The sequence below is a fragment of the Drosophila hydei genome, unplaced genomic scaffold (assembly GCF_003285905.1).
Source record: "Drosophila hydei strain 15085-1641.00,03,60 unplaced genomic scaffold, DhydRS2 tig00008122-arrow-pilon, whole genome shotgun sequence".
In the NCBI taxonomy this organism is placed as follows: domain Eukaryota; kingdom Metazoa; phylum Arthropoda; class Insecta; order Diptera; family Drosophilidae; genus Drosophila; species Drosophila hydei.
Genome location: NW_022045833.1, coordinates 5,228,050 through 5,248,604, shown reverse-complemented (window position 1 = coordinate 5,248,604; position 20,555 = coordinate 5,228,050). Strand labels below are relative to the sequence as shown.

General features: G+C 41.8%; 1 protein-coding gene across 4 annotated transcripts in view; it reads right to left on the bottom strand.

The window, feature by feature from the left end:
• The window catches only part of LOC111593847, a 57,634-nt gene extending 45,323 nt beyond the window's left edge, over positions 1-12,311 (bottom strand). The window contains exons 1-2 of one of the 4 annotated variants that reach the window (XM_030225064.1): positions 12,266-12,311; positions 7,751-9,751 (exon numbers count right to left, since the gene is read on the bottom strand). In XM_030225064.1, the coding sequence (XP_030080924.1) occupies positions 7,751-8,923 (1,173 nt within the window). In that variant the 5' untranslated portion in view covers positions 8,924-9,751; positions 12,266-12,311. Of the gene's footprint in view, positions 1-7,750; positions 10,496-11,656; positions 11,668-11,972; positions 12,149-12,265 lie in introns of those variants that run through there. The other 3 variants (XM_030225062.1, XM_030225063.1, XM_023306893.2) reach the window with 3 other exon arrangements.
• Positions 12,312-20,555: the final 8,244 nt, after the last annotated feature.

Genomic DNA, 20,555 nt, shown 5'->3' with positions numbered 1-20,555 from the left:
GAATTTCTTATGGCCCAAACGCCCAGCTACTGCCAAGGCACTTTACTTTATTTCATTGCAAGAGCACAACGGAAATGCCAATAACTGTGTATGAGGGTGGGAGCGTGGGGGCAGGGGAGGGGAGGTGTGTGTTCCTGCTGCTAGCAGACACAACTGGCTGGCGGCAGCGGCGCATTCTATCTGTATTATTGTAGCCTGTCCAAAATCTCCCTGGCGGCCACAAATTTCAACGATTTCAACCAGAAGTAAATCTTGTCCAGCTCCATCTCCGCCTGCTGCTGCTTCGTCAAAAGCAGAGCGGAAACTTATGACAGCATTCGCATTCAACTGCAATTTGGCTTGTCTGTCTGCCATTTGGTATTTTGCTATTGAGCTGCAGCTCTCACTCAGCCTCTCTCTCTACCTCACTCTATCTCTCTCGCTCTCTCTTTCTGTGTGTGTGTTGGCAGTGAAAATGATGTAATCATATTGCACATGACAGCAGTTGCTGCTGCTGCTGTTGCTGTTGCATTTGCCACTAGCCACTTGCCACGGTGCTGTGTGCGTTTTGCCTGCTTACAAAATAATTGATTTTGTGTGCACATCCTTGACACAAATAAACACTCTACACACACACACACACACACACGCATGAGTCGTAGTGGAAGCTCTATAAAATCTGAATTAAATGCAACAAAGCAACGGCTTTTAATTGAATTTCAAAAAAGGGTTTGCAACAAATGACCAGTGCAACACACACATACACACACTTATATATATATATGTATATACATATATATATATCACATCTTCTATCATAATAAAGCCACTCGATTTTGTTTGCCATTTCTTGCAAAGTTTTTTTCTCGCTCTCCAGTTTCTAGTTGCCAGCATTTGGCTTCCTTTAGCAACGTGAAGTCAGCGCAGACGCGCATACTCGACTGCTTAATGCGCGCTCACAGCAAGCAGCTAAGCTTTATGCAAATAATAATATCACATTTGTTTATATCACATATAGAGAGCAGTTCAATTATGCCAAAGCTTGTGCATTTCTAGTTCGAGCAGATACAGTCAGGCCTCTAAGTATTATACTCTTGACGTATCAATCGAGTTGCCCAGTTGATTCAGCTGCAAAATTTGACATTTCTGGAATTATATGGAATATTTGGCGTATTGGCCACGCCCCCAAATAAACACAAATATATAATTTTTGCTTAAGTATAAAGCTTATGCTCATTGGCTACAGCTCATTGAGCTGTGTCTAATTTTGGCAAGGATTTGTGATTGAGATCAAGAATTATTCATTTGCCAAATTTTGGCAGTTTGACTATAGTAGTTAGAAGATATATATATATATATATAAGATATATATATTTATAATATATATTCACATAAGATATTATAAATGTAATCTTTGATTAATACTGGCCAAAAGCTGTGGAGAATGTAAATTGTATACATTTGCCATACAGCGCTACTAGTGGCCTATAAACCTCTCATTTTCAGTTAGTCTCTAAGGCACTATGTCAGCCACTTGCCAAGTTCTTAAGGTCTTGAAGAGCAGCAGCAATTTTGTATATGACAATGTTATAACCGAGTTTAGATCTCAAATTCCAAGTCTCTAACTTCAGCAAAAGATAAACTAAACCCGCTTTAGCCCTGCGCCCAGTGAACGTCTTTCTAAAATCTTAATGCTCTATAGGAAGAAGCCATAACTGAGTCTAAACAGATATCAAATCTCAGCTATATCATTTAAATAAAGCCATAAAACAATAGAGTTTACGTAGAAAAAGTTATCGCTATAACCAATTTGTTATATCGTTATATATAGAACTGGGCATACCCGACTCTAGCGAGAGTATATTCTAACCATATATGCGCTCTTTTCACTTTCTGAGCCAGCATAAAAAGAACAAAAAACAAATCTATAGCAATAATAGAGGCCATAACGCTCAAGCGAGGCAAACCGAAAAAAAGGACACGCAGCCGAGGTGGAGCAAGGCGCTGGAGATGGAGGCGATGTTTGCTTGAAAACTGAAAACTGAAAACTGAAACTGAGGCCCACTTGACAGGCACTCATGACATGCGCCAAGTTGCATATGCATATGTGTGTAGCAGGAGCATGTGCACCTACCACTTGACAACAGAGAAACAGAAAGAGAAAGAGAAAGAGTAAGAGCGAGGCGGCGCGATGGGGCAAGAACACATCAACAAGCCGCGAGAAGCTGTAGCTGAAAGCTGAAAGCTGTTGCCGATGCTGTTGCCAAAGCCAAGAGACGTGCGACGTGCAGCGTGAGACGTGAGACGAGAGACAGGAGACAGGAGACGAGGCCTCATCACGAATTCCGCACTCGCACTCGCACTTGTATTCCCAATGAGCTGACAGCTGGCATTTTGTATAGTGGCACAGAAATGAGCAGAGGCATGGGCACAGTTTGGCTTAAGATAATGTTAACTTGTTTACAGTTAAACTTTAGTTTAGTTTCGTTTCGGTTCTCGCTCAGCTCTGCTTAATTCAAGCTTAATTGGCTGCCAGCTGCACGGTGGAAAAACGTTGTCCCAATCACTTGGGCCAAAAGGATTCGCTAGCTTTGTGGCGTCCATCAATGTCAGCGGCAGCAAGCGCAGCCCACTTCGTATTTTAATTAAACTTGCCACAATTTGTTGCACAAAGACGCACGATACGAGTGTATGACAGCTGCAACGGCCAGCAACTGCATGTTTAGCTTATGTAAAAAGACCTTTACGAGGGCAGTTTGAACTGACAAAAGACTGCCTTCATCGAAAGCTTATCTTAGCACTAGCTTGGAACTGGAAGGCATAAGCTCTTCATGTTTCACATTTCCAATCTTCAGAGTTTCATCAGCTCGATTTCATTGATTGTTGATTGCTGCGCTTAAGTTGCTCAAGTTTCTCTATCTAATCGATGACAAATAGAACTCAAATTGCTTGGCTAATAATTGAAATCAGTCTGCTGCAGCCTGAGGTTGATTGTGAGCAGGATGCGAATGAAATGTTATTCAACAACTTTGAGGCAGCTAAAACTTGATTTGCTTTCAAATTATTATTATGTAGAATAGGACTTCAACAAGTTGAATTTCTAGTTTTTTTTATCTATATTATATCTAGTTATTATTCTAGTTATTTTAACTAGATATCTAGATATATGCTTCTACAGCTTCTCCACCTTTCAGACTCCACACCTTCAGCTCTTTCTGTTTCCTTGAAATCCAAATGAACTGATTGATTGACCAATGATTGCTGTGTAACGTCAATTGATATGTATTTAGCTTTCAATTTATTGAGTTCAGTCGCAGCTGGGACCTCAGCTAAAGTTGAGAGCAGATTTAAATGGTTTGATTGACTTGATTATTTAATTGCCGCCGGCCACAAATAACCAACAGACTAACAAGCCAAACAGGAAAGGAACTAAAAAAAATAAAAACATATAGATTAAGCAGAGTGGAGGAGCTGCAGAGTTCCCTGGACATTGATTGAAAATCAATAATTGCGCGTGTTTTTCTCCGGAATGAAATTGAGGAACAAGTAAAAGCCAGCTAATTGGCATTGAAAGTCGTCTGTCTGTCTGTCTGTCTGTCCCAGCTGTCCGACTGTCTGTCAACTATGGCCAGCAACATTTTAATTGTTTTTAGCTATAAATATATATATATATATATATATATATACTTGGCTGGCATTAATCAGACCAAAATGTGGGCAATGGCCAAAAAGCAGGCTTCCTGTGGCAAACGCAAAAGCAATCGCAATCGCAATCGCAATCAAAAGGCCATTGAGAAATGCCACGAAATTGAATTAGATTTGCATAGGAAAACAGGCAAAAAGAGACCAAAACGACAACGACAACTGAGACAAGGAGACAGAGACCAGGACGACGACGTTGCTGGCTGTTAATAAATATTAAAATTTGAATTATACTTGGCAAACCAATGAGAGTTTTATGATAAAAACAACTTGGAGTGCACTAGTAGTGGGCATGAGCGACCAGCAGATGCCCTGTAAACTAAGACGTACCTTTTAGTAAATTAAGTTTTTCGATTTTAAGCTACTTTTGCTAAAGGCAAGCTTAGAACTGAGGAAAAACAGCCAGATAGGGAATGCACGACTAGGTAATACCCTGAGACACGTGTGCGCGTGTTTAATAAGCCAATAATAGCAGAATGCTGAAAGTCCCAGAGACCCTAAGAGATAGCCTGAAACCCAGGCCGCCAAACTTCAAGTTTGTTTACTGAAAATAGGAGATTCTGGAAAAGGTATCTAAGAATCTAATGAACAAGTTGATATTTGTATTTATAGTTAAGAAAAATCTATAGCAAATATATTTAGACAGATCTCTACTCGAGTGTTCAGTCAAATGAACAATATAAATCTACATTATGAGCACGACCAAGCCTCGTTCTCATCGATGCCAATATGCCCAGCTTCAATCTCTTTGGGTATTCACAAGAAATAAAAAGGCCATCTCAGACGGCGCATTTTGTGGTCATGCCGGGGAGGCTTCACTGTAGGTGTGGTCGCACTTTTTGGCAACGTTTCAAAACGTCGGCCTCTGATTTCACACAAAAGCCAAAAGCCAAAATGAAAAAAAAAATAATACAAAAAAAAAATATAAGAAAAATAAAGAAAATAAAGAAAATTTGTAATGAAAATGCAAAAAGTGACGACGAATTGAAAGTTTTGCCCGTTTTCTTTTGGTTTCTCTTCTTTTTTTTTTTGTCGGCACAATTACCAAAGCCATTTTCGTTGATTTGTAACACGTTGCAGGCTGATGATGGCGCTGTTGAATGATAATCATGGTGCTGACGATGCTGATGATGATGATGGTTTGAAAAGTAGAACTTGAGTGGCCCCCAAGATGTGGCGCAATTGTCACACAAACACTTTGCATGCACAATCAGAGCCGCGAACGAAGAAGCACGCAGAAGAAGAAGAGAAAAGAATGAAACACTGCCCCCACTCCCGCGCACCTCCTACTGCTGCTGCTCCTTCAACGTTCGAGTGGCAGCCCTTAGTATTCGAAATTCCAACAATTCGCCCCGCGCACAACTTGAGCAACAGTAGTAATAAAAGTATATGGGGAAACTTGTAGCTCGGCAGCTGCAGCAGCTGCTCAACATTTCAATATGCAATATTCAGTTAAATATTTAAGCAAACGAATAGTTAAAATTCACAATTCGCAATTTGCGTAACGCATATTTCCGAATTTCCGAATTTCCAATGGAAACGCCTGCAGCATAAATTAAAGTTATGCGATTTTCCCTCTTCACAGACAATGGCCGAGCCCTGGGCAAAGGGACTGGGATTGCCTACAGGAATGGCTGACAGCAAGCTGACTGCTATATGTGTTGACATTTGATAGTAGCGCAGTCTGGCAACGCCCGGCCAAATAAAGCCTGCGCTCAAAACTATGCTACACTTTTTGTGTTTCTTTCTTTGCCTCGTTTTGTAAGTTATAATGGGGACTATTTATAAGAGAACGTATGTGATGCATCGATTGGTGGCTTTGTCATTTGATTTGTATGAATTTAATCTGCGCATTGTTACATTGCCTCAAGATGGCTTAGAAAGTGGAGCAACAAAATGAGCACAAACTGAACACTGCCCCAAGCTGATCTATCTAATCTGGCTTATAATATATATATAAATATATGACAAATAACATATGGAGACAGAGAGTTGATGACAATAGAAAACAATAAGCCAAGAGAGTTATTCTAAGTCTAATCAAACAAATTCTTGGTTAGAATTTCAGTAAGAACTTTACAAAGAGTTGGATTAAATAGAATGTCTTTGAAAGCTGAACTTTAATAGAGAACTAGAGACTCTCTGGCATAGCTTAATTTTCAACACTTTGCACAGGGATTTCGAGAAGTCTTTCAGCTATTAAAAACAGACTTAAGCTTCAGTAAGACCTTATTTATAATCTAATTTATTAGCTATATAAATTCTCAGAAAAAACCTTATCTCCCAGCTAATGTAAACTCACTGTAAACTCACTGCAAAGGCGCTGTAGACTCACTGTAAACTCAATGCAAATCAATATCTACTCGTACATATATCATTTATGTTGGAAAAAAACAAAATATCAAGCAAATAGTGCACAATTCTTTGTATTCAATGGCAACAAAGGCAAAAAGCCGTTTCTTGTCCATTGTCGTAGCTGCTTAAGCAGTTTCTTTTCAGCGAAATTCTGGGTTGTCGTGTCATGCGCGTGACCTCCACATTCATAGTCACATTCACAGTCGCATTGGCAGTCGCATTCGCATTCACATTTACTGCCATCCATTTGATATCATATAATAATAACGCTGTACATGTGTCCAATATGGCAGGAATACTGCATTTGCTACACTCTCTGGGCGCGGGTGTGTGTGTAAAGCCACGTGCAAGGTCGCCATCAGAGCGATTTCAATAAGATATTACACATTTAATTGCGCATTCGAGTGAAGTCAGCAATGTCACAAACAATATCAATATCAATATACATATACACTGCGCAAAAGAGGGCAGTCCTTGCGTAGCTATGCGCTGCGCGCCTTAAACTACTCCCTTTGCCTTGGGTCTGTATATAACTTTAGCTCAACAGAAACTTGATAGAGTTGAGCAAGCTTGAAGGTATTTTTTCTGGCAGTGTATTGACATCTTAAGTTACTTTGCAGCCAGTGTATAGGCATCTTTTTATTTAAACTGCCTACTTTTTTTTATAAAAGCTGAGCCAGCAGCGAAAATGCCAGGTGAGAAGTGGAATAACTCACTGGAAACTTAATCACTCAGACTAATTTTGATGCCAAATCAAAATCAATCAATTTACTATAATTATATACTAAATATAATCGACTTTTTCATATAACAAAAGTTTTGAACTCTTTGAAAATTGTCTAGGCAAATATCGCTATGCATCTATTAGAGATAGCCTCGAAACGGCTTTACTCTAATAAATTAATGTAATCCAAAAAGTTTTTTTTTTTGATATTTGCAACAAATTTATTGTGAGTTTTGATTACTCGTCTAATATTCAAAAGAATTTCTTGGAATGAATCCATTTTCAGCGCTGCATAGCAAGGCATTGCCTACTTTTCAGCTGTTTGCCTTGCAAGTGTACATTGGAGGTTCTAATCCTATACCTATTTAACCGTTCCTATTCACTCATATCTTAAGTGCTATTCCTCTGCCTTAGCTACTACGAATTTTATGCACATCTTAAGTTCTATGCTTACCTATTCGTATTCCTATTCGTATTCTTGTTTCATTCGTATCTTAAATTTTGATTCTAACTATTCCCATTGGTTTTCCCTTTCTTCATTAATTTTGAGCTTTCCCTCTTTGTTATCCTATTTCTTAATCTTTTCTGTTTCAAATTCCTATCTTAAGTTATTCTTATTTTTTTCTATTTTTTTGGATATTGTTTCCCTTCTTATCCTAAGTTCTACTTGTCTTCGTCTTGCCTTCGCTTACAAACTTCTTTTTTCATAGGTGTCTTAAATTACATTTCGTATTCTTAACTTTGACTAATTATATTGTATTCCTTTTTCTATTTATATTTCTTTTTCAATTGTCATTCCCGTTTTTCTTTTTACTATTCTTTCCCTTCACTCAGGTCTATCTTTTTTATACATTTTCATTAATTTTCCTTTTTTTTTATTTTTATATATATCAAATATTTAAATTCTATTCCCATTCCCTACTCTTATTTATCTCCTCCTCCACTCAAATCTTCTCGCATTTCATTTTCTGTTTAAGCTCTGCAACTCACCTGCAAATCGGTGCCGGTTGTGCCCGGCTGTGCCAGATCACAAGCTGATATCCAAGGGTTAAGGCGTGTTAGAGCTGTTGCAGAGCCGAGTATGGACTTTCGTGGATCTGCAGGCGTTACGCTCGCCGAGCTGTCACCAGTTGCTGCACTCGTTGTTGTTGCTGTTGCGGTTCCTAGATTCGTGCCGCCGTCCCTTTGGCCGAATGCGATTAGATGCGACGCATAGGCGTCGTTGGCTCGAGTCTCCTGTTCTTCACCTGTTTCTCGCTTGTTGTTGTTGCTGTTGTAGCTCTCCCTCTCTTTCTGCTTCTTGTTCTCGTTCTCGTTGTGTTGCGCATGCAGCACGCTCTCATCGACCAAACGACTTTCGTCCTGCTGCTCCGTTTCCCGTTCTCGTTCCCGTTCTCGTTCTCGTTCCCGTTCCCGTTCCCGTTTCCGTTCCTGTTCCCGTACCCGCGCCTGTTCCTGCTCCTGTTGTTGCTGACTTAACGCTTGATTGTAGTCCTCCTCTTCGGTGGCTGCGTCCTCGCTCAGCTTTATTAGACGATCGAACGATTCCTCCGAAAACAGATCGTCCTCGGCGACCAGCGCAAAGATGTCCTCGTCCGCCTCCTCGTCAAAAGCACGCGATGAAGCGTATTGCACTGGCAGTCCACTACTATCCTCCTGCTCCTCGTCCTGCTCCTGCTCCTGCTCTTGCTCCCGCCCGTCGTCTCTCTCGCTGATGAGCGTTGCCTCACTGGACTCGGGCGCCCCCGCCGCCGTCGCCGTCGATTCTGTGCCTCTGCCCCTTTCGAGACTGCGAGCGCGCCGCAGCGTTTCGTCTGGCGGATGCAAGGCGGGCCGCCGCTGATAATAATCAAACTGGAGCAGCGGCAATACGTGGGCGGGGGCGTCACCGGGGCTACCGTCGTGCAATCCTGGCAGCAGATACGAGAAGCCGCCACCAACAGCTTCTCCACTGCGGGCCGAATCGTAGCTGGACGGTAAATGTGTTGCCGATTGTGTTGTTGTTTCTGTTCCTATTCCTGTTGTTGTTGTTGGTGTTGTTATCGAGCGACTGCTGCTGCTGCTGCTGCTGCTGCCGCTGCTGATGGTATTGGTGGTGCTGGCACGCCGAGCCCCCGAAATAAACGCAAGCGCCATCACGACCAGCCCGGGTCCTGGCCGCATATTGACCTCGGGTTCGGCGGTGCTAGCATGGTGCAGGCCCGCTTGAGACGCGCTTGCGACTCCAATTCAATGCGATAAATGATGGGCTCATGGCCCCATCATCATCATTAATATGTCGTGTGTCGTGTCGATTTTCGCCTGCTTCAGCTGTTTCAGCTGCCTCAGCGTCAGCTGCAACTCTCTATCCGTAACCTGGCAACTGCTCGACGGCTCGTCTCTGCGCTCTGCGGCTAGCGGCATGAATCAAAAATGCTTCCCCACTTCTAAGGGCAATGGCGTTGCCAGACTGTCAACCAAAAAGAACTCGTTTACGTTGCTTTATGTTGATCGACACATGGCAGCCAACAGAAAGGGAAAGTGAGTTTCAAAGTAAACGGGCAACAGGGGAATTTGAATGGAACGTAAACGCAAACGCAAACGTAACGCAACGTAACGTAACGAAAGTCACGACAGTGGCCGATTTAATTGAAACTGATATCGATAACACAACACATTTTAAGAATTTACACTATTTTATTTTAGATTTATTTTAAGCGATTTTTGCTTTGCTGTTGTTGGGGCCGTGGTTTTGGTTGCTGTTGTTGTTGTTGTTATTGCGACACTGCTGCACATTAACCTTGAAATTTAAATTGAAATTCGTGTGTCGTGTGTGTTTTTTCTTGTTTTGCTGCTGCTGCTGCTGCTGGTGTTGTTGTTGCTGTTGTTTTTGTTGCTGTTGTTGTTGCATTCTTTTTTGGACTTACAGCCACACGCGAAGGTCACATAGCAGCAATATTTATATGAATTTCTTATTTAATTTGATTTTATTTCTGTTGGGTTTTGGCTGGACTGTAAATGGTATTATCATTGATTAGTAATAATTTGATTAATGAGTTTTCTACATTTCGTTTTATTTTTATACGATTTGGTAGGTGGATAACAAAAGACTTTTAAGGTTGCCGCAGCGCTTTGCGCTTTTCGAAACGAAATTTTCGGTTTTGAACGCGCTCTCGCTGAACAATCTCTTTCTCTCTCTCTCTCTCTTGGTCCTTCACGCTCTCTCTCACGCTGCCGAAAACGCCAACGCAACGGTTTATGTATGGCTCGTTGCCTATCGTCGTCGTCGGCATCGTCGTCGTGCGCCCACGCTCCAAGCTCAGCTGCGCGCTCTCCTCTTTTTTCTTTTTCCTTCTTGGTTTCTTTTTTCTTCTTCTTTTTTTGTGCTGGCGAACAGCGCTCTGCATTTGATTTGCATTTGAAATGCCGTTACATGCGTTATGCGCTTCGCAGAAAAGATGAAAAAGAAGGAGCTTATAAAACGCAATTTGATGACTGAGATTTATGGCAACAACTTTGCATTTTTTTGCATTGTCTGCTGATTTGCATTTGTTCACGCGAAAAAGACACAAAAGCTAGCCATGTGTGCCTGTTTGCGTGTGTGTGTGACATAGCAGCAAGCCAATAAGCGTAAGTGTAAGAGAGAGAGAAAGTGCGAGTAGCGAATACAACGAGCACATGATGAACGCACGAAGTAAAACCGAAGCAGCCGCAGCAGCCACCGCACAAAGAAGAACGCCGAAAAAACGTTCCTAGCATACGCACATACATACACACACACCAACACGTATTGAGAGACAGCAGCAGCAGCAGCACACGCACAGGCCAAAGAAATTTATATAATTCGCAGCGGCCGTCGCTGCTGCTGCTGTTTATTGTTGTTCTTGTTGTTATTGCTGCAAACACAAAACAGCGGCCGAGGCACTCGTGGGTGGTAAGCAGCAGCAGAAGCGCTTTATATGTGTAAACGTAAGTGTGGGTGTGTGTGTGTATGTGTGCCTGTGTCTGTGTGTGAGTAGTTACTTAGGGCAGCCAGGCAAGCACTCGGCGTGCCTTTTGTAGCAGCATGAAGTAGTCGCCGTCTTCTTTGTCAATGTACGTGTTAGTGTTGGTGGTAAACGTAAGTACGTACGTGTACGTATATGAATGTCGATGTGTGTGTGTCAAAGACGACAGCGACTGCGGCGCCTGCATGTGGATTTTGCTTGTATGTCAAAGTATTGGTGTTAGCTGCTGCTGCTGCTGCTGATTGTCCAACAATAAACGCTGCAAACAGGCAGAACGTTCCTTTTGTTTAGCGCACGAATAAATTGTTGTACTTTTTTAATGCATGTATTCAATGCTTTTTTCTAGTCACAAAAGACGCTGCGCTTTTCCAAAAAAAACCTTTCTTTTTCATATATTTCGCATAATAATAATAATTATAAGTAGAAAGTCATTTGAATGGGTGCTCTGGTCACACTGTGCGTGTGTATTTGTTAACTTTCACTTTTGTTTTATTTGCTGCTGCGTTGACACTGCGCACACATACACACACTCGCACACACACACATGCATATGTATGTATAGGTATTTTCTCATTTTTTTGTGCGTTTGTGCGTATGTGTGTGTGTGTGTGCTACTTCGGGTTTCTGCTGATTCTGTATGGCGGCTGCTTATATAAGCCCGGAACATGGCACAAAAAACTATTCGCAACGAACTTTTCGTTGTACGTTTTTCCTGCAATTTGCCACAGCGTTTTTGTTTATGCAACGTGGTCACACTTTGTGGGCATGAGACAGGCTGGTGGAGGAAAGGAGGGGGCGTGCCCACAGAGGCAGGCAATGATTTTCACATATTATATAACATTGGCGATAAAAATTCGAAGGTTTCATTGAATGTGGCGGCCAGCCGATTGATTCTGTTTGTTAGTCTTACAACAATCGCACTATCGATCGCGATCTATCGTAACGTAAAACATAAAGCGCGTACGTTACATCGCAAACTAACATAACAAATGTCCAAATATGCCCGTGCTCTCATAATTACAATGTATGTGCGTGTTTGTGTGTGTCAGTGTGTTTGAGTGTGTGGGTATTTCTTCCAAGAGCGCAGCATCAACTGCCGTAACGGCCGCGTGGGCGGAGCTGAGGAGGCTGCTTGCTTTGCTGTTTTTTTTTTTTTTTGTAAAGGGGTGGGGGGTAAGGTTAGGCGCTTCGAGAGTTATGCCAAGCTAAATTTATTAGTTGAACACCATTAAGAAGTGGCGAATTCTTCATTTGATTTATGCTTAAACAAAAACGATAACAATAACGTTAGCGATAACGATAACTCGATTGGCGTTTGGCTCGTTTTTCGATTCGCAACTTTTCACAATTTCTTTGCCGTTAATTTGATTATTTGTTATTATTATTTGTAATTCTTTTATTATTTTGCATTTACATTACAACATTATTTTTGCTTTTTCTTTTTATTTTTTTTTTTTTGGGTTCTTTGCTGCTTGCTTTTGTGTGTGGACAAACAGTTGCGCGACGATGCAGGATATACCGTTACAATCCTGCTTCTTGCTGATGGCCCCAAACGGCACTGACTGTGCCACAAATTGCAGATGGCGCTTAACTGGAATATGCCAATGGCCCGAGCTGCCCAAAGGGGGCAAAATACGAACTGAATTCTTGCGCTCAGCGCTGACAAAAAGAAACGAAGGCGAGAGCGCTCTCACTGACAGCCGCTCTCACGCTCTCACGCTCTCTTGCTCTTTCGGTTACACTCTCTCGGTAGTTCGAATGAAAAGCTTCCAGCGCTGTTAAGTTAACAGTCGCTGCTTAACAGCTGTGTGTGCGTGTGCGTGTGCTCTGCGATGCTCTGTTGAGCTGAAGCAAGAAAAATTACTTGCTGCAGGGCACTTAATCACTAATGACAGCGACGCCACAGTCGGCGTTCGCTGCGAACGTCGACTGCAACGGCGACGGCGACGGCGACTGCAGCAGCGGTGCCTGAACCTCAACTCTCACTCAAAATGCGTCTCACCCACTTGACTCGAATTGAATCAACTCGACACTCGACTCGGATTACGTCCTTTTCGCTATGACTTGGGCATTGCTGGTGCTGCCACAGCTGCTGCTGCTTGTTTCGTTACGGCGTTTTGTCTCACTTGGCCTAAATGTCTAATACCCTATAATATCGTTTAATCCCACTCAACGTGCTTTAGTTTTGCTCTGCTTACAGCTATACAAGGCGCATCGCATTGCAGTTGACAGTTCCAAATGAACCCAGTCGTGCGAGTGCGAGGCTACCGCACTGACATCGTGAGGCTGTGTGTGTGAGGGAGAGAGAACGCTTCAATTGCAATTGCAAATTCTGTAGCATAACTTTGAGCGCAAGTTCGACCTGTCAATGTTGCTAATAACAAACTAACAGCATACTAGCCTCAACAAATAAAACCGAAAAAGAGCGACAAGCCAAGGCCAAGCGACCTTCAATGGCGGAAGAAGAAGAAGACAAGAGTGATGCCAAAAATATTCTGCCACCTGAATTATTTACCTTTGTGTTAATTAACTTAAGTAACTGTGACACACAAATCAAAAGTGGGAGGAAAACCCGGGGATAGGGAATGAAAGTTACACGTCTTATATGTTAAGTACATATTTTGATCATCTGAGAGGGTAGGCTGAAAAGTTGCTGACAGAAAAATAAAAAATAATAATAAGAACAATATATAAATATATATATAAATAATAAACTAGAAATTTAAAACAAATTCTATAAAATAGTAATTATTTTACTTTACATGTTCATTTGCATTTAAATAAAAATGAATTGAAAATATTTTGTAATTAGTACTAAAAAATACAGCAAGAGTGCCTCAACTCAAATTGAATAAAATTCTTAAAAATTACAATTTGCTTTAATTTCAAGCAGGTTTTGTTTTTATGTTAAACACTGATTAGAATTCAACGTTGGGATTTACACAGATTTTGCTTTCCTAGTGGATTTTCGGCTACCCTTCACCACAGCCCCCTACCCCTGACCCACTCCCGACCACGCCCTCTGCAGATAAGCCTAACGGAACAGTAAAAATAAAAGTAAAAGTAAACGAGGCGACAGACAAAAGAATCCTAAAAAAAAGAACTTAAAACAGCGACAGGAAGTAAAAAAAGAAAAGGGACAACCGAGAAGAGAAGAAGTAGAAGAAGAAGCAGAAAATGAAGCGAATCCCACATAATTTGGCTTGGAAAGCATTTTGCTTCAATTTATGCGCATTCCAATCAATAACTGTGACACATGCAACCAGGACCAAGCAAGGACATCAAGGAGAGTGAAAGTGCTAAGATATGCCCCATGGCACATACACACACGCACACAGGATGCCCCTAAAGGATGCCAAAGGATGAGCAGCTTTTGCCCAGCATCTAAGCAGACACAGACACACACACACACACATAGATAGAAGAGCAGGGGCACAGGCAGAGGCAGAGACAGTGGCAGCAGCAACGGCGGTGGCAGAGGCAGAGCAAAGGAATGGATATGAATGTGTCAAACTTATGCGGGCACACACATACAGACACACACACACACTCAAACACACAACTGTGTGTGCGTGCAGAAATTGATAAGAAACAAAATAACCCTGAAGAAATTGTGCAAAGAGCGGCAAGCCAAGCAAATAAGAGAAAGAGAGAATCTACGTGTGTGTGTGTGTGCGTGTGTGGGTGAGAGAAAATAGAAAACAAAACCAAAAATGCCAGCACAAATAACAATACAACAGCAACAAAGACAATTCCAAGAAATTCTATTAGCAGCGCGTGCTTATTTGTGTCTGTGTGGGTGCGCGTGTGTGCGCTCGCTTAAGCCGTGTATGCAGATCATAAGCTCTGCAAAGCTTGTGCAAAAGTCAGCAAATCTGGGGCCTGCAGCTAGTCAATGTTAATCGATATCGATACATGGGCAAATGCCATCACTTGGTATTTAAATATAATTCAGGAAAATTGTGCGATTTACTAGCAATTTTTATAGCTTGCATTTAAATAGATACTCGATATAGATAGTTATGAAAATGACACCGCATGGTATTTATACCAAGTGTTGGCAAATTGTGTGCTTTATATGCACAGCTATTGAGTAATTAATCGACATCGATGTACATGCAAATAAAATGCAGACAATTTGTGCGCTTTGTTGGCAGTGATCGCCATACAGTGCCGTAAGCGAAAGCTATTTAAATCCTACATTTGACAGTAGTTGGCAATCGGTTATCGTAATCGTAATCGAAATCAATGTCTACCTTGGCATACATACACCGTGCACAGACATGGCAGATAAGCGTTACAAGGACGCCGCCGCTGCTGCTGCCGCCGCCGCCGCCGCCGCAGCAACAGCAGCCTCTGCTACGTAGCAGCGCAGCCAAAGCAAGCGGCAAGGATTTTGCGCAGTTTTGCTGATAGCCAAGTGGCAGACGGTCGGGCAGGCAGGCAAGCGATTTCTGCTCTTTTTGCACGCACACACAACAACAATAAAAAGCAAAAAAAAAAATAGAAGAAGAGGATACAGGCAAAGGCAACGCAAGTTTTGTGAATGAAATTTCGCGCAGGCACAAAGCGCACAAACAACGTTTAGCTGGCACACAGACACACGCACACGCACACAGACAGACAGTTGCTCCCACTCTCACTCACTCGCACTCGCACTCGCACACTGTGTGGAAAGTCACGCGGCTAGCGTATGCACAAATGCGAAGCACATAGACAAAAGGGAATGGCCGAAGGGGCAACACGGCAAAGCAGCAGCCCAAAAGCAAAGCAAACAATGCCGCGCGCTCTATGTTTGGGTTCAAAGCTACTAGAAAAAAAAAAACGAATAAAAAGAAGCGAAAATGAAACGAAACGAAACGTAAGCAAAGCATCGCTCTGAGCAGAGCAGAGCGCTGAGCGGAACGTGTGGTATGGAAGAACAGAACAGTGGGACGGCTGATTGGCAGGGAGAACCCAAAAGGGAATCAACATCTGCCGCTGGGCAGGCAGACAGTCGCTCTCGCGGGCGTGGTGGTCGGACGGTCGGTCGGCCGTTGCCTTGCCTTGGCAGCGAAGCTCTTGGAATGCTGCTGCTGCTGCTGCTAGCACTGCTGGAAAGTAGGAGCCGAAAAACTAAACTAATGCTCAACATTTATCGATGATGACGGTGCGCGCAGGGGTGCGAGCAAGCAGCGTGTGGAATTGACCCACAAATATTGCTATAGATAATTATGTTAACCTCTCTGTCGCTCTGTCTGGCAACGTACAAGATAGTCGCGCATAAGATAAGATGAAGTGTATGTTGATAAAAAAGCTTGGCTCGGCAAGGCAAAGCAATGAATCCAATTAAATGTCTTTGATCCTCGACCCACTGTAAATTCAGCTAATGTTCAAGTGCAAGTAAACAAGAAAATACAACGGAGGGCATAAAGCAGAGTTAAGATCATGTCCAGAGCTCTGCTGCAGAGGTAAAGGATGAAGTCATTGCAGCTATAAACATTCACAGGCATGCACAAGCACACATACATTTGCATACATGTGCATGTGTGCGGTTTGTGTGAGCTTGAGCTAGAGTTCAGCTGAAAAGTATGCAGTGACTTTTATGCTTAACGTAGCGTATTCGCTGGCCACACACACATACACACACAAACATGTAAAATGTAAATTTTGCTGTGTGTGTTGGTTGGGTGATAAAGTCATAGATATAGCTTGGCCTGCATGAGTGTGGATAATGGCGCGGCGAAAAGTCGAAACGCACACAGCACATGAACAGACGCACGCACATATGCATACACATACACACACATATGCGCGCACATAATAAGGTGCGATTTGTCTCGCGCATAAAACGAAATTTCCTGCAAATACACACAACGAAACACACACACTCACCCACTTGGGCAACAATGGTCGCTGCTGCCAGGACAGCAGAGCAGGTGGAGAGAGAAAGAGAGAGGGAGAGCCCAGTTTCGATTGCTTTGTTGCTTGTATATGACAGCGTGTCTTTGTGCGTGTGTGTATGGGCGTGTGTGTGTGGAGGACATCTTTGTAGGTTAAGGCTCATGTCAAAGCAGGCAAACTGGTGCGACAAAAAGGGCGTAAGGCTTTAGGCGTGGCAAACTCGTTTGCCATAATTATTGCCTTTGTTGTTGCACGCGTGTGTCTGTGTGTGTAGCATTATTATTTTAACCGGAAATGTGTCTTCGGCCCTTTTCTTCGGCATGCCCACAAACAGCATAAATTTGTGAACTGCATGAACTTTTTATACACCCTAGAGTGTATAGCAAACAGGGTATGATAAAAGGTAATTGAATAAAAACTGAAATAGAAAACTAAAAAAAATTGATAAAGCCGCAAGCTAAAAAGATACTTATTAAAGGAATTGTAATCGATAATAAAAAATGGCTTCAATCATAAACAACTTATTATATTTAAAGTAAAAGCACAATTAAAGATATTTGTACAAATTTCACAGGGTATGTTATAGTCGAGTATTCGAAATTATTTTGCATATATGCATATACATATATGTTTTTCGTATATGTATATACGAATATATATATTTTTTTGCTTTGGCGGAAGCTTTTGCTCTGTGCCGGCGACAACATTTAGCAAATTTTTTATGACAATGTCGAGCTCTCTCTCTCTCTCTCTCTTATTCTCTTTTGGGCTCTGCTTAACCTCAGCTGCCGACAGCGCCCACTTTTATGACAAATATTATGTTAAAGACCGAATATGCGCTACGCCATAAAAGTCAATCATTTTTCATTTCGCTTTGCGCGTCGCTGCCAGCTGCGACGTCTCTTTCGCTGTCGCTGTCGCCGTCGCCGTCGCTGAGCTGTCCGTCAGAGTCACTCTCGCAGCGCCATTCACACAAAAACGAAACGTCCCGCTGCCCGTCTGAGCTACGCTGCGCTTCCCCACTGCTGCTGCTGCTCCTGATTTTGCCTTTGGCTCTGCTTGATTTTGCCTTTCTTCTCTTTTCTTTCATTCTTTTCTGTTCTGTTCTGATTTTTTTTGCTTGTCCGCTGGGGACATTTAATTTTTGGCGGTCATTCGTTGTGATTTTCCTTGATATGCGATATAGTATTTTATGTACAGTATACTTGTGAGTGTGAGTATGAGTGTGCGTGTATTTGTTTCAGTGTATTTGACGCTCTTGCTGGCTTGGCTAAGCGCTTGTTGTTGATATTTGCGCGGCTTGCTTCAATTTATGTGCTGTTTGCCTTTATTGTCGAATTTTACTTGTTCCCATTTTCATTTTTTTATTCCTCTCTTCTTTTTTCCCAATTTTTTAAAGGACCTTTTTTAGGGTGCGTGGATCACATTTGTTGTGTTGTTGTATTGATAAGTTCATTTAATGGGCACGGCCTCTGCCCACACAGAAACACATACACATACATATACATATACTTATATATATATCTATATGTGGGTGTGTGTGCGTGGCATTTGTTTGAGTGCGTTGCGCCTAATGAGTTTAATGCTTTGTTATCAGCGCTGTAATCTGCTTATGTAATATGCGGCCGAAACTTCAACATAATTGAATCACAAATTATGTCATTTTTACTTTATTTATGTGTGTATGTGTGTGTGCGTCTGTGACTTTTTATACACACACACACACATATAACCTCACGAAAGTTGAAGGCCTTGGGCGCAACTTTAAACACATTAATTGCCAGATTGTCAACGATTGGAGTGAGTGGCAATTAAGCAGCTCACAGATAAACGTTTTAATGACAAATACTTAAGTATTTTGCTACTGTCTCGATTTGTGTATACCTTTGGCAAGTGTCAGAGCGAGACAGGAATAGCAGCATGGTGATCATTTCAACTACAGTATAGCCTCTCTAATTCCAACACTCTTAACATATATATTTTTGTTTGACAAATCCTAGTAATAATTGATTTGATAAAAATAATAAAAATTATGTCTTTTTCAATTTATATGTTATTTGATTTTGCTTCAAACCCATTGTGAATTTTAAATAATTATTTTGCTATTTTGCTATTTTGATTTATAAAAAATATTATTTAAAAATATATTATATGCAGCATATCTATTCTAATTAGAGATGCTTGTCTGTCAATCCAAAGTCATTTGCAGTTGGATAACTTACAATGCAGCTTAGCATATTAAATCACATGCGTTTGAGCGAGACATAAATAGGAAGAAAAGTCCTCGACTTTAGTTCATGTAAACGCCATTGTGTTTACTACTGAACTTGTTAGAGGGAAACAAGAATAGAGGCAAAGTGATCTTTATGCACTTGCATTTTGCAGGCAGTTTGCCTCATTAGACTGTTAGCATAGCAAATTTAATGCGGAAGAACGAGAGCAAACTATAAGCAAAATCATGCGTTGGCAATTTAACTAAACTAATTGCCAGATTTATAGTAATTCTTTAAACATGAATTTTATCACAAAAATTAGCTAATTTTAAATGTCTTGTCAATTAGCGTAGCGAAATGAAAAGCAAACCATTTAGCGCTGCAATTGTCACAAAGCAATTAGAGTGGGGAAGACCACACCTGATCGGTTTCTGTTTGTTTTCAGAGCAATTTTTTTGTAATGCAGTCGCTGGGACACGTGCCTCGGGCGGTGTCTTCCTCTTCTTCTTTTGCCCATCACGTTGGCTGTCAATGACGGAAGGCCACTTTCATTTTGTAGGAAAAGCAAATGAAACTTAACGGAAAAGAAAATTACATCATGCTCGTTTCAATGGGTCGACATAATATTATTTTCCTTCGTTTTTTTCTGTATTTTTTTCTTGCTCTTCTGGTGCGCACCCACTGTTTGAGCCATATACACGTGCAAGCTCGCTCTCTCTCTTTACAAATATGTGTATGTGCGTTTTTGTGTGTGTGCTTCATCATCATCTTCCTTCTGTCGATTTTTTATTTATTTATTTTATGCCTACGCACATACGCGCCAAGCAGTTTGACAGGTGTCGCCGACTGAGTGGCTGCCTGATAAGAGAGGCGCGGGCGGGGCGGGCTGCCGGTTGCTAGTGTGGGGGGCATAGTCGGTGTGTGTGTGCGTGTGCCTCGCGGGGTAGTTGGTATGGAATGAAAAATGTCGCCCTATTATTCTTTGTATTGTTTTTATGCGGCAGTTATACGCTTATTTTTGTTGTCTTTTAATAGACGTGGCAAAGTGCGCCCAAAAGACAAAGGCAGTCGAACAAGCGCTGGGGCTACTTTACCTACTCAATAAAAAAAAAACGGACACCCCCTCGAACAGACACCGGCAGACAGGCCACACCCTAGGCCTGGAGCCTTCGTCTGCTGGCGTTTTATCATCATCCAATCAGTAGATAAATAACACATAAAATGAGGTGCTTAATCGGGTTTGAAGTGATGAAAGTGAAACTGTTCTTCGCCTCTCGGCTGCCTGCCAGTCTGTCTGTCGGCCTGTCGGTCTGTCTGTCTGTCGCCAAGGGGGCTGTGTCTTTGTCTTCGGCATAAATCTAAGGTAACAACTTTATATTTGTATATCAGTTACTTAAGAGCTTGTCAATTGCGCGTGACAACATAATTTACCATTAAATTGTACGCGTAGACAAGTAATTTGTCAACATTTATTTGCATTACATGCTAAAACAAGTTAATACTATTGATTGACAAGCAGCTACACAGCTAATATAAATAACACGCAATTTAAATATTGGCGCGAAGCTTAACGAAAAGCTAAATTTGTCGGCCAACTTAACGAAAAACTAGCTAAGACATAATTTAAACTTCGCGCACTACTTAACGATAAGCTTACAAAAATTAGAACAGGTTGGCAGCACATACGGCACACAGAATTATACTTATCGATTT